The sequence below is a fragment of the Oncorhynchus clarkii genome, chromosome 21 (genome assembly GCF_045791955.1).
Source record: "Oncorhynchus clarkii lewisi isolate Uvic-CL-2024 chromosome 21, UVic_Ocla_1.0, whole genome shotgun sequence".
Classification (NCBI taxonomy): Eukaryota; Metazoa; Chordata; class Actinopteri; order Salmoniformes; family Salmonidae; genus Oncorhynchus; species Oncorhynchus clarkii.
Genome location: NC_092167.1, coordinates 43,944,893 through 43,959,084, shown reverse-complemented (window position 1 = coordinate 43,959,084; position 14,192 = coordinate 43,944,893). Strand labels below are relative to the sequence as shown.

The 14,192-nt window shown below is 43.6% G+C and overlaps 1 protein-coding gene across 1 annotated transcript in view; it reads left to right on the top strand.

Annotated features, from left to right (window-relative positions):
• LOC139379087 (VPS10 domain-containing receptor SorCS2-like) overlaps nucleotides 1-14,192 on the top strand; it is a 418,987-nt gene that overhangs the window by 394,112 nt on the left and 10,683 nt on the right. Inside the window, exons 15-18 of the mRNA XM_071121886.1 lie at nucleotides 4,898-5,018; nucleotides 5,401-5,534; nucleotides 6,170-6,298; nucleotides 6,666-6,837. Of these exons, the coding sequence (XP_070977987.1) occupies nucleotides 4,898-5,018; nucleotides 5,401-5,534; nucleotides 6,170-6,298; nucleotides 6,666-6,837 (556 nt within the window). The remainder of the gene's footprint in view (nucleotides 1-4,897; nucleotides 5,019-5,400; nucleotides 5,535-6,169; nucleotides 6,299-6,665; nucleotides 6,838-14,192) is intronic.

Below are 14,192 nucleotides of genomic sequence, written 5' to 3'. Positions count from 1 at the left end.
TGGGAGGAGTAACAGAGATGGTGGTGGTGGAGGGGGGTGTAACAGAGATGGTGGTGGTGGAGGGGGGTATAACAGAGATGGTGGAGGGGGGTGTAACAGAGATGGTGGAGGGGGGTGTAACAGAGATGGTGGAGGGGGGTGTAACAGAGACGGTGGTGGTGGAGGGGGGTATAACAGAGATGGTGGAGGGGGGTGTAACAGAGATGGTGGAGGGGGGTGTAACAGAGATGGTGGAGGGGGGTGTAACAGAGATGGTGGTGGTGGAGGGGGGTATAACAGAGATGGTGGAGGGGGGTGTAACAGAGATGGTGGAGGGGGGTGTAACAGAGATGGTGGAGGGGGGTGTAACAGAGACGGTGGTGGTGGAGGGGGGGGTGTAACAGAGATGGTGGGGGGGTGTAACAGAGATGGTGGTGGTGGAGGGGGGTGTAACAGAGATGGTGGTGGTGGAGGGGGTGTAACAGAGATGGTGGAGGGGGGGTGTAACAGAGATGGTGGTGGTGGAGGGGGGTGTAACAGAGATGGTGGAGGGGGGTGTAACAGAGATGGTGGTGGTGGAGGGGGGTGTAACAGAGATGGTGGTGGTGGAGGGGGTGTAACAGAGATGGTGGAGGGGGGTGTAACAGAGATGGTGGTGGTGGAGGGGGGTGTAACAGAGATGGTGGTGGTGGAGGGGGGTGTAACAGAGATGGTGGTGGTGGAGGGGGGTGTAACAGAGATGGTGGTGGTGGAGGGGGGTGTAACAGAGATGGTGGTGGTAGAGGGGGTGTAACAGAGATGGTGGAGGGGGGTGTAACAGAGATGGTGGTGGTGGAGGGGGGTGTAACAGAGATGGTGGAGGGGGGTGTAACAGAGATGGTGGTGGTGGAGGGGGGTGTAACAGAGATGGTGGAGGGGGGTGTAACAGAGATGGTGGTGGTGGAGGGGGGGTGTAACAGAGATGGTGGTGGTGGAGGGGGAGTAGCAGAGATGGTGGTGGTGGAGGGGGGGGTGTGACAGAGATGGTGATGGTGGTGGTGGAGGGGGGTGTAGCAGAGATGGTGGTGGTGGAGGGGGGGGTAGCAGAGATGGTGGTGGTGGAGGGGGGGTGTGACAGAGATGGTGATGGTGGAGGGGGGAGTAACAGAGATGGTGATGGTGGAGGGGGGGGTGCAACAGAGGTGATGGAGGGGGGTGTAGCAGAGATGGTGGTGGTGGAGGGGGGTGTAACAGAGATGGTGATGGTGGAGGGGGTGTAACAGAGATGGTGGAGGTGGAGGGGGTGTAACAGAGATGGTGGTGGTGGGGGGGGGGGTGTAACAGAGATGGTGGAGGGGGGTGTAACAGAAATGGTGGAGGGGGGTGTAACAGAAATGGTGATGGTGGAGGGGGGTGTAACAGAGATGGTGATGGTGGAGGGGGGTGTAACAGAGATGGTGGTGGTGGAGGGGGGTGTAACAGAGATGGTGGTGGTGGAGGGGGGTGTAACAGAGAATGTGGTGGTGGAGGGGGTGTGGAGAGAGGACACAATCCTGAAATAACAGAACAACAATTGTCAGGGATGACTCACACACATGCCCCATCTGCTTCCAGTGCGGCAGGTAGCCTATCGTTGGGACAGTAACCGAAAGGTTACTGGTTTGAATCCCCGAGTAGACTAGGTGAAAAGTCTGTCAATGTTCCCTTGAGCAAGGCAATTAACCCTAATTGCTCCTGGAAGTTGCTCTGGATAAGAGCTAAAATTTCCAAAAGTATATTTACTTTACTATATTTAGAGGACAACTGACTTCGATTTTTGACGTTGGAAGACTCTTTGACCAGGGACTTAGCTGCAAGGACAGGCTGGAAGGGAGAGAGTCCCCTTCACATACTAATGACAAGAGCTTTGGGAGGTAAAAACTGTGACTTGTCACATGCTAGATTGACAGAGAGAGAGAGAGAGAGAGAGAGAGAGAGAGAGAGAACGAGAGAGAGAGAGTGAGAGAGAGGGGGGGAGGGAGATAGAGAGAGGGAGAGAGAGAGAGAGAGGGAGAGAGAGAGGGAGAGAGAGAGAAGGAGGGAGAGGGAGAGGGAGAGGGAGAGGGAGAGAGAGAGAGGGAGAGGGAGAGAGAGAGAGAAGGAGGGAGAGGAGAGGAGAGAGAGAGAGAGAGAGAGAGAGAGAGAGAGAGAGAGAGGGAGAGAGAGAAGGAGGGAGAGAGAGGGAGAGGGGGATAACACAACAGCCTCTTATTTGTGGGCTGACATTCACCATTCACAATAGAAAGTAATTTGCTGCCTATTAGAATGGATTAAATCCTATTAGAATGGGTTAAATCCTGTTAGAATGGGTTAAATCCTGTTAGAATGGGTTAAATCCTATTAGAATGGGTTAAATCCTGTTAGAATGGATTAAATCCTATTAGAATGGGTTAAATCCTGTTAGAATGGATTAAATCATATTACAATGGGTGAAATCCTGTTAGAATGGGTTAAATCCTATTAGAATGGGTTAAATCCTGTTAGAATGGGTTAAATCCTATTAGAATGGGTTAAATCTTATTAGAATGGGTTAAATTCTATTAGAATGGGTTAAATCCTATCAGAATGGGTTAAATCCTGTTAGAATTGGTTAAATCCTATTAGAATGGGTTAAATCCTATCAGAATGGGTTAAATCCTGTTAGAATTGGTTAAATCCTGTTAGAATGGGTTAAATTCTATTAGAATGGGTTAAATCCTATTAGAATGGGTTAAATCCTATTAGAATGGGTTAAATCCTATTAGAATGGGTTAAATTATATTAGAATGGGTTAAATCCTATTAGAATGGGTTAAATCCTATTAGAATGGGTTAAATCCTATTAGAATGGGTTAAATTATATTAGAATGGGTTAAATCCTATTAGAATGGGTTAAATCCTAAAATCTTATTATAATGGGTTAAATCCTATTAGAATGGGTTAAATCCTGTTAGAATGGGTTAAATCCTGTTAGAATGGGTTAAATCCTGTTAGAATGGGTTAAATCCTGTTAGAATGGGTTAAATCCTATTAGAATGGGTTAAATCCTGTTAGAATGGGTTAAATCCTGTTAGAATGGGTCACTTCCTATTACAATGGGTTTTATTTTTATTTATTATATTTCACCTTTATTTAACCAGGTAGGCTAGTTGAGAACACCTTTATTTAACCAGGTCGGCTAGTTGAGAACACCTTTATTTAACCAGGTAGGCTAGTTGAGAACACCTTTATTTAACCAGGTCGGCTAGTTGAGAACACCTTTATTTAACCAGGTCGGCTAGTTGAGAACACCTTTATTTAACCAGGTAGGCTAGTTGAGAACACCTTTATTTAACCAGGTAGGCTAGTTGAGAACACGTTCCCATTTACAACTGCGACCTGGCCAAGATAAAGCAAAGCAGTGCGACAGAAACAACAACACAGAGTTACACATGGAATAAACAAGCGTACAGTCAATAACACAATATAAAAAAAGTATGTCTATATACAGTGTGTGCAAATGGCATGAGGAGGTAGGCAATAAATAGGCCATAATAGCAAAGTAATTGCAATTTAGCAGATTAACACGAGTGATTAATGAGCAGATGGTGATGAGCAGATGATGGTGTGTAAGTAGTGATACTGGTGTGCAAAAAGAGCAGCAAAGTAAATATAAACAATATGGGGATGTGGTAGGTAGATTGGGTGGGCTATGTACAGCTGCAACAATCGGCTAGCTGCTCAGATAGCTGATGTTTAAAGATAGTGAGGGATATGTAAGTCTCCAGCTTTAGTGATTTTTGCAATTCGTTCCAGGCATTGGCAGCAGAGAACTGGAAGGAAAGGCGGCCAAAAGAGGTGTTGGCTTTGGGGATGACCAGTGAGATATACCTGCTGGAGCACGTGCTACGGGTGGGTGTTATCGTGACCAGTGAGCTGAGATAAGGCGGAGCTTTACCTAGCATAGACTTATAGATGACCTGGAGCCAGTGGGTCTGGCGACGAATATGTAGCGAGGGCCAGCCGACTAGAGCATACAGGTCGCAGTGGTGGGTGGTATAAGGTGATTTGGTAACAAAACGGATGGCACTGTGATAGACTACATACAATTTGCTAAGTAGAGTATTGGAAGCTATTTTTGTAGATGACATCGCCGAAGTCGAGGATCGGTAGGATAGTCAGTTTTACTAGTGTAAGTTTGGCGGCTTGCGTGAAGGAGGCTTTGTTGTGAAATAGAAAGCCGATTCTAGATTTGATTTTGGATTGGAGATGTTTGATATGAGTCCGGAAGAAGAGTTTACAGTCTAGACGGACACCCGGGTTACATTGTCGCATACATAACACAACTGATGCCAGGTTTTCACATCAATTTGTTCCTTAAAGAACATGCAGACTTGGAATTGTTCCATTTTAAATACACAAGTACATTTTTGTATTTCCTCCTTTTTACTTAATGGTATATTGCCACCTAGTGGATATACATTGTACAACTCAATTTGATCTTCTATCATTCGATGCTTTTATGAATGCCTTTGAGTTTATAAAAACACATTAACGCCAAGCCAATCTTATGTGCAGAGCAGTCAATGGCTTTGGAGGCCCTCATAATTTACTGGGGCATCTGTGTGTTTAATATGCAAAGTATGGACTATAGAACGTTTTGATTTCCAGTAGCCCTTAAGTGGATCCCTACTCATTAGTGCTGATGAAAAGAGTCTGGCTGGAGCGCTGTCATGTCACAATGCTACTTTCAGACTGCCTTGTTCCCAAAAGAGGGGGTTGGCTGAGACCGTGGACAGTGGATATGGTACAGGAGTCACGTCTCGAGTCTTTATGAAGAAATGTCTACAGTTTTCTAAGACAGTAGACAGTAAACAGACATCAAAGTGATGATAATATGATCATATTAGATCTGTATTTCTCCTGTGTGTCTCTCCCTCCAGGGTGTTCGGTCACATCAGCTATCGGTCAGACTGGGAGCTGGTCAAGGTGGACTTCAGACAGTCATTCCCCAGACAATGTACAGAGGGAGACTACGACTCCTGGAAACTCACAGATCTGCAGGTACTCAACACACATACACTCACACACACACACACACACACACACACACACACACACACACACACACACACACTCACACGGACACCCGCACACACACACACACACACACACACACACACACACACACTCACATGGACACCCGCACACACACACACACACACACACACACACACACACACACACACACACACACACACACACACACACACACACACACACACACACACACACACACACACACACACACACACACACACACTCACATGGACACCCGCACACACACACACACACACACACACACACACTCGTGTGTCTTTGTAAAAATGTTGTGTGTATCCTGCACCTTTACAGTTAGCAAATGTATACTTTTGGCCCTCCTCAGGGAGAGAAGTGCATCATGGGTCAGGAGAGGAGTTTCAGGAAGAGGAAGGACACTGCGTTCTGTATCAAGGGGAGGAGCTACACCTCCGCCCTGACTACCAAGCCCTGCCAGTGCTCCGAGAAAGACTTCAACTGGTGAGACACCACACCAGAGCCAACACACTCTAGTGCAATAGACTATACTTAAGGTATAGACTTGAGATAAACAAATATGATATGCGTCACAGTCAGGGTTAGGCTTCGATTCCTTTTCTGCTTAGGAGATTAATTGAAAATCCAATAGAAGTATTTTCAATGAGGATCATCTTTCATTTCCAACTCTGTTCCTGAATGAGAATAACACTGTAATTCACTATAAACAATCAATCGATGCTGTATGTAGACTAGATCATTGATATTGATCCTGTTGGCGTGTGTGATGTTGGTGTCTATCGATCATTGAGCTCATGAACTGTATTTGACCTTTGCCCTTTCTATGCAAACTGGAAGGAACTTACCCGTATCTACTGTTCTAGGACCAGTTTACCCTTATCTACTGTTCTAGAACCAGTTTACCCTTATCTACTGTTCTAGGACCAGTTTACCCTTATCTACTGTTCTAGGACCAGTTTACCCTTATCTACTGTTCTAGGACCAGTTTACCCTTATCTACTGTTCTAGAACCAGTTTACCATCCTCCAATCCTAGCCTCAACCATCAGGGGGAGCAACACTAACTAGCCGTAGGTCAGTGTCTGGGGGTAACGTTCTCCTCTTCCTCTGTGTGTTCAGTGACTATGGGTTTGAACGTGCCCAGAGCCTCAAAACAGAGGGAGATAGATGCTTCGCTGACTTCTGGCACGACCCAGACTCACCGCCTGACGACTGTCACCAGGGACACAACTTTCAGTCCAGTACTGGGTGAGGAATAGTAGCATACACGCCAAGGACTCGCACACACACACACACACACACACACACACACACACACACACACACACACACACACACACACACACACACACACACACACACACAAACACACAATCTTGTGCAGCTAACCTTGTGGGGACATACAATTCAGTCCCATTCAAAATCCTATTTTCCCTAACCCCTAACCCAAAATCTAACCCTAACACATACACATTGCTTTCACCACTCTCCCTCTCCCTACCTTATCTCAATAAAGGAAAGGCCATAATGATTGTTTTAGTACACCCGTCTCTACCCTACCTATACGACACCTCAAGTCTCCCTGTTTTCTGACGTTGGTACGGCTGTGTTGCAGGTACAGGAAGGTTGTGTCCAACTTGTGTGAGGGGGGAGTGAACAGGCAGCAGAGCGCCAAGCTGCACACCTGTCCTCTGCTGCCGCCCAGAGGCCTCCAGCTGGGCATCAAAGGACAGATGCTGGCTGTGGCGCCTGGTGATGACATCACCTTCATTGTCCACCAGGAGCAGGTACTGTTTACTTAAGTCAGAATTGAGAGCAAATCCTGGGGGTGGGGTAGTTGTGTGTGGCTGTGTGGAGTAAATGTATGTGTTTTTGTGACTTTGTCTGTGTGATTGTAACAATAGCCAGTTAGTAATAGCCATAGCCAGGTGAGTCTCTGATCCACCTCTACGCAGACGACACCATTCTGTATACTTCTGGCCCTTCTGTGGACACTGTGTTAACAACCCTCCAGACGAGCTTCAATGCCATACAACTCTCCTTCCGTGGCCTCCAACTGCTCTTAAATACAAGTAAAACTAAATGCATGCGCTTCAACCAATCGCTGCCCGCAGCTGCACGCCCGTCCAGCATCACTACTCTAGACGGTTCTGACTTAGAATATGTGGACAACTACAAATACCTAGGTGTCTGGTTAGACTCATAAACGCTCCTTCCAGACTCATATTAAGCATCTCCAATCCAAAATTAAATCTAGAATTGGCTTCCTATTTCGAAACAAAGCATCCTTCACTCATGCTGCCAAACATAAACTGACCATCCTACCTATCCTGGACTTCGGGCGATGTCATTTACAAAATAGCCTCCAATACCCTACTCAATAAATTGGATGTAGTCTATCACAGTGCCATCCGTTTTGTCACCAAAGCCCCATATACTACCCATCACTGCAACCTGTATGCTCTTGTTGGCTGGCCCTCGCTTCATACTCGTCGCCAAACCCACTGGCTCCAGGTCATCTACAAGACCGTGCTAGGTAAAGTCCCCCCTTATCTCAGCTCGCTGGTCACCCTAGCAGCACCCACCTGTAGCACGCGCTCCAGCAGGTATATCTCTCTGGTCACCCCCAAAACCAATTCTTCCTTTGGCCGCCCTCCTTCCAGTTCTCTGCTGCCAATGACTGGAACGAACTACAAAAATCTCTGAAACTGGAAACGCTTATCTCCATCACTAGCTTTAAGCACCAGCTGTCAGAGCAGCTCACAGATTACTGCACCTGTACATAGCCCATCTATAATTTAGCCCAAACAACTACCTCTTCCCCTACTGTATTTATTTATTTTGCTCCTTTGCTCCTATTTCTATCTCTACTTTGCACATTCTTCTACTGCAAATCTACCATTCCAGTGTTTTACTTGATATATTGTATTTACTTTACCACCTCACTTGCTCACATTGTATATAGACTTATTTTTCTACTGTATTATTGACTGTATGTTTGTTTACTCCATGTGTAACTCTGTGTTGTTGTATGTGTTACTGCTTTGCTTTATCTTGGCCAGGTCGCAGTTGTAAATGGGAACTTGTTCTCAACTTGACTACCTGGTTAAATAAAGGTGTTCTCAACTAGCCTACCTGGTTAAATAAAGGTGTTCTCAACTTGCCTACCTGGTTAAATAAAGGTGTTCTCAACTAGCCTACCTGGTTAAATAAAGGTGTTCTCAACTTGCGTACCTGGTTAAATAAAGGTGTTCTCAACTTGCCTACCTGGTTAAACAAAGGTGTTCTCAACTTGACTACCTGGTTAAATAAAGGTGTTCTCAACTTGCCTACCTGGTTAAATAAAAGTGTTCTCAACTAGCCTACCTGGTTAAATAAAGGTGTTCTCAACTAGCCTACCTGGTTAAATAAAGGTGTTCTCAACTAGCCTACCTGGTTAAATAAAGGTGTTCTCAACTAGCCTACCTGGTTAAATAAAGGTGTTCTCAACTAGCCTACCTGGTTAAATAAAGGTGTTCTCAACTAGCCTACCACCTGGTTAAATAAAGGTGTTCTCAACTAGCCTACCTGGTTAAATAAAGGTGTTCTCAACTAGCCTACCTGGTTAAATAAAGGTGTTCTCAACTTGCCTACCTGGTTAAATAAAGGTGTTCTCAACTAGCCTACCTGGTTAAATAAAGGTTTTCTCAACTAGCCTACCTGGTTAAATAAAGGTGTTCTCAACTAGCCTACCTGGTTAAATAAAGGTGTTCTCAACTAGCCCACCTGGTTAAATAAAGATGTTCTCAACTAGCCTACCTGGTTAAATAAAGGTGTTCTCAACTAGCCTACCTGGTTAAATAAAGGTGTTCTCAACTAGCCTACCTGGTTAAATAAAGGTGTTCTCAACTAGCCTACCTGGTTAAATAAAGGTGTTCTCAACTAGCCCACCTGGTTAAATAAAGGTGTTCTCAACTAGCCTACCTGGTTAAATAAAGGTGTTCTCAACTAGCCTACCTGGTTAAATAAAGGTGTTCTCAACTAGCCTACCTGGTTAAAAAAAGGTGTTCTCAACAAGCCTACCTGGTTAAATAAAGGTGTTCTCACCTGGCCTACCTGGTTAAATAAAGGTGTTCTCAACTAGCCTACCTGGTTAAATAAAGGTGTTTTCAACTGGCCTACCTGGTTAAATAAAGGTGTTCTCAACTGGCCTACCTGGTTAAATAAAGGTGTTCTCAACTAGCCTACCTGGTTAAATAAAGGTGTTCTCGACTAGCCTACCTGGTTAAATAAAGGTGTTCTCGACTAGCCTACCTGGTTAAATAAAGGTGTTCTCAACTAGCCTACCTGGTTAAATAAAGGTGTTCTCAACTTGACTACCTGGTTAAATAAAGGTGTTCTCAACTAGCCTACCTGGTTAAATAAAGGTGTTCTCAACTTGCCTACCTGGTTAAATAAAGGTGTTCTCAACTAGCCTACCTGGTTAAATAAAGGTGTTCTCAACTAGCCTATCTGGTTAAATAAAGGTGTTCTCAACTTGACTACCTGGTTAAATAAAGGTGTTCTCAACTAGCCTACCTGGTTAAATAAATTTGTTCTCAACTGGCCTACCTGGTTAAACAAAAGGTGTTCTCAACTAGCCTACCTGGTTAAATAAAGGTGTTCTCAACTAGCCTACCTGGTTAAATAAAGGTGTTCTCAACTGGCCTACCTGGTTAAATAAAGGTGTTCTCAACTAGCCTACCACCTGGTTAAATAAAGGTGTTCTCAACTAGCCTACCTGGTTAAATAAAGGTGTTCTCAACTAGCCTACCTGGTTAAATAAAGGTGTTCTCAACTAGCCTACCTGGTTAAATAAAGGTGTTCTCAACTAGCCTACCTGGTTAAATAAAGGTGTTCTCAACTAGCCCACCTGGTTAAATAAAGATGTTCTCAACTAGCCTACCTGGTTAAATAAAGGTGTTCTCAACTAGCCTACCTGGTTAAATAAAGGTGTTCTCAACTGGCCTACCTGGTTAAATAAAGGTGTTCTCAACTAGCCCACCTGGTTAAATAAAGGTGTTCTCAACTAGCCTACCTGGTTAAATAAAGGTGTTCTCAACTAGCCTACCTGGTTAAATAAAGGTGTTCTCAACTAGCCTACCACCTGGTTAAATAAAGGTGTTCTCAACTAGCCTACCTGGTTAAATAAAGGTGTTCTCAACTAGCCTACCTGGTTAAATAAAGGTGTTCTCAACTAGCCTACCTGGTTAAATAAAGGTGTTCTCAACTAGCCTACCTGGTTAAATAAAGGTGTTCTCAACTAGCCTACCTGGTTAAATAAAGGTGTTCTCAACTAGCCTACCTGGTTAAATAAAGGTGTTCTCAACTAGCCTACCTGGTTAAATAAAGGTGTTCTCAACTAGCCTACCACCTGGTTAAATAAAGGTGTTCTCAACTAGCCTACCTGGTTAAATAAAGGTGTTCTCAACTAGCCTACCTGGTTAAATAAAGGTGTTCTCAACTAGCCTACCTGGTTAAATAAAGGTGTTCTCAACTAGCCTACCTGGTTAAATAAAGGTGTTCTCAACTAGCCCACCTGGTTAAATAAAGATGTTCTCAACTAGCCTACCTGGTTAAATAAAGGTGTTCTCAACTAGCCTACCTGGTTAAATAAAGGTGTTCTCAACTAGCCCACCTGGTTAAATAAAGGTGTTCTCAACTAGCCTACCTGGTTAAATAAAGGTGTTCTCAACTAGCCTACCTGGTTAAATAAAGGTGTTCTCAACTTGCCTACCTGGTTAAATAAAGGTGTTCTCAACTAGCCTACCTGGTTAAATAAAGGTGTTCTCAACTTGCCTACCTGGTTAAATAAAGGTGTTCTCAACTAGCCTACCTGGTTAAATAAAGGTGTTCTCAACTAGCCTACCTGGTTAAATAAAGGTGTTCTCAACTAGCCTACCTGGTTAAATAAAGGTGTTCTCAACTGGCCCACCTGGTTAAATAAAGGTGTTCTCAACTAGCCTACCTGGTTAAATAAAGGTGTTCTCAACTAGCCTACCTGGTTAAATAAAGGTGTTCTCAACTAGCCTACCTGGTTAAATAAAGGTGTTCTCAACTATCCCACCTGGTTAAATAAAGGTGTTCTCAACTAGCCTACCTGGTTAAATAAAGGTGTTCTCAACTAGCCTACCTGGTTAAATAAAGGTGTTCTCAACTAGCCTACCTGGTTAAATAAAGGTGTTCTCAACTAGCCTACCACCTGGTTAAATAAAGGTGTTCTCAACTAGCCTACCTGGTTAAATAAAGGTGTTCTCAACTAGCCTACCTGGTTAAATAAAGGTGTTCTCAACTTGCCTACCTGGTTAAATAAAGGTGTTCTCAACTAGCCTACCTGGTTAAATAAAGGTGTTCTCAACTAGCCTACCTGGTTAAATAAAGGTGTTCTCAACTAGCCTACCTGGTTAAATAAAGGTGTTCTCAACTAGCCTACCTGGTTAAATAAAGGTGTTCTCAACTAGCCTACCTGGTTAAATAAAGGTGTTCTCAACTAGCCTACCTGGTTAAATAAAGGTGTTCTCAACTAGCCTACCTGGTTAAATAAAGGTGTTCTCAACTAGCCTACCTGGTTAAATAAAGGTGTTCTCAACTAGCCTACCTGGTTAAATAAAGGTGTTCTCAACTGGCCCACCTGGTTAAATAAAGGTGTTCACAACTGGCCCACCTGGTTAAATAAAGGTGTTCTCAACTAGCCTACCTGGTTAAATAAAGGTGTTCTCAACTGGCCCACCTGGTTAAATAAAGGTGTTCTCAACTAGCCTACCTGGTTAAATAAAGGTGTTCTCAACTAGCCTACCACCTGGTTAAATAAAGGTGTTCTCAACTAGCCTACCTGGTTAAATAAAGGTGTTCTCAACTAGCCTACCACCTGGTTAAATAAAGGTGTTCTCAACTAGCCTACCTGGTTAAATAAAGGTGTTCTCAACTAGCCTACCTGGTTAAATAAAGGTGTTCTCAACTAGCCTACCTGGTTAAATAAAGGTGTTCTCAACTAGCCTACCACCTGGTTAAATAAAGGTGTTCTCAACTAGCCTACCTGGTTAAATAAAGGTGTTCTCAACTAGCCTACCTGGTTAAATAAAGGTGTTCTCAACTAGCCTACCTGGTTAAATAAAGGTGTTCTCAACTAGCCTACCTGGTTAAATAAAGGTGTTCTCAACTAGCCTACCTGGTTAAATAAAGGTGTTCTCAACTAGCCTACCACCTGGTTAAATAAAGGTGTTCTCAACTAGCCTACCTGGTTAAATAAAGGTGTTCTCAACTAGCCTACCTGGTTAAATAAAGGTGTTCTCAACTAGCCTACCTGGTTAAATAAAGGTGTTCTCAACTAGCCTACCTGGTTAAATAAAGGTGTTCTCAACTTGCCTACCTGGTTAAATAAAGGTGTTCTCAACTTGCCTACCTGGTTAAATAAAGGTGTTCTCAACTAGCCTACCTGGTTAAATAAAGGTGTTCTCAACTAGCCTACCTGGTTAAATAAAGGTGTTCTCAACTAGCCTACCTGGTTAAATAAAGGTGTTCTCAACTAGCCTACCTGGTTAAATAAAGGTGTTCTCAACTGGCCCACCTGGTTAAATAAAGGTGTTCTCAACTAGCCTACCTGGTTAAATAAAGGTGTTCTCAACTAGCCTACCTGGTTAAATAAAGGTGTTCTCAACTAGCCTACCTGGTTAAATAAAGGTGTTCTCAACTAGCCTACCTGGTTAAATAAAGGTGTTCTCAACTAGCCTACCTGGTTAAATAAAGGTGTTCTCAACTAGCCTACCACCTGGTTAAATAAAGGTGTTCTCAACTAGCCTACCTGGTTAAATAAAGGTGTTCTCAACTAGCCTACCTGGTTAAATAAAGGTGTTCTCAACTAGCCTACCTGGTTAAATAAAGGTGTTCTCAACTAGCCTACCACCTGGTTAAATAAAGGTGTTCTCAACTAGCCTACCTGGTTAAATAAAGGTGTTCTCAACTAGCCTACCTGGTTAAATAAAGGTGTTCTCAACTAGCCTACCTGGTTAAATAAAGGTGTTCTCAACTAGCCTACCTGGTTAAATAAAGGTGTTCTCAACTTGCCTACCTGGTTAAATAAAGGTGTTCTCAACTTGCCTACCTGGTTAAATAAAGGTGTTCTCAACTAGCCTACCTGGTTAAATAAAGGTGTTCTCAACTAGCCTACCTGGTTAAATAAAGGTGTTCTCAACTAGCCTACCTGGTTAAATAAAGGTGTTCTCAACTAGCCTACCTGGTTAAATAAAGGTGTTCTCAACTTGCCTACCTGGTTAAATAAAGGTGTTCTCAACTTGCCTACCTGGTTAAATAAAGGTGTTCTCAACTAGCCTACCTGGTTAAATAAAGGTGTTCTCAACTAGCCTACCTGGTTAAATAAAGGTGTTCTCAACTAGCCTACCTGGTTAAATAAAGGTGTTCTCAACTAGCCTACCTGGTTAAATAAAGGTGTTCTCAACTGGCCCACCTGGTTAAATAAAGGTGTTCTCAACTAGCCTACCTGGTTAAATAAAGGTGTTCTCAACTAGCCTACCTGGTTAAATAAAGGTGTTCTCAACTAGCCTACCTGGTTAAATAAAGGTGTTCTCAACTAGCCTACCTGGTTAAATAAAGGTGTTCTCAACTAGCCTACCTGGTTAAATAAAGGTGTTCTCAACTAGCCTACCTGGTTAAATAAAGGTGTTCTCAACTAGCCTACCACCTGGTTAAATAAAGGTGTTCTCAACTAGCCTACCTGGTTAAATAAAGGTGTTCTCAACTAGCCTACCTGGTTAAATAAAGGTGTTCTCAACTAGCCTACCTGGTTAAATAAAGGTGTTCTCAACTAGCCTACCTGGTTAAATAAAGGTGTTCTCAACTAGCCTACCTGGTTAAATAAAGGTGTTCTCAACTTGCCTACCTGGTTAAATAAAGGTGTTCTCAACTTGCCTACCTGGTTAAATAAAGGTGTTCTCAACTAGCCTACCTGGTTAAATAAAGGTGTTCTCAACTAGCCTACCTGGTTAAATAAAGGTGTTCTCAACTAGCCTACCTGGTTAAATAAAGGTGTTCTCAACTAGCCTACCACCTGGTTAAATAAAGGTGTTCTAAACTAGCCTACCTGGTTAAATAAAGGTGTTCTCAACTA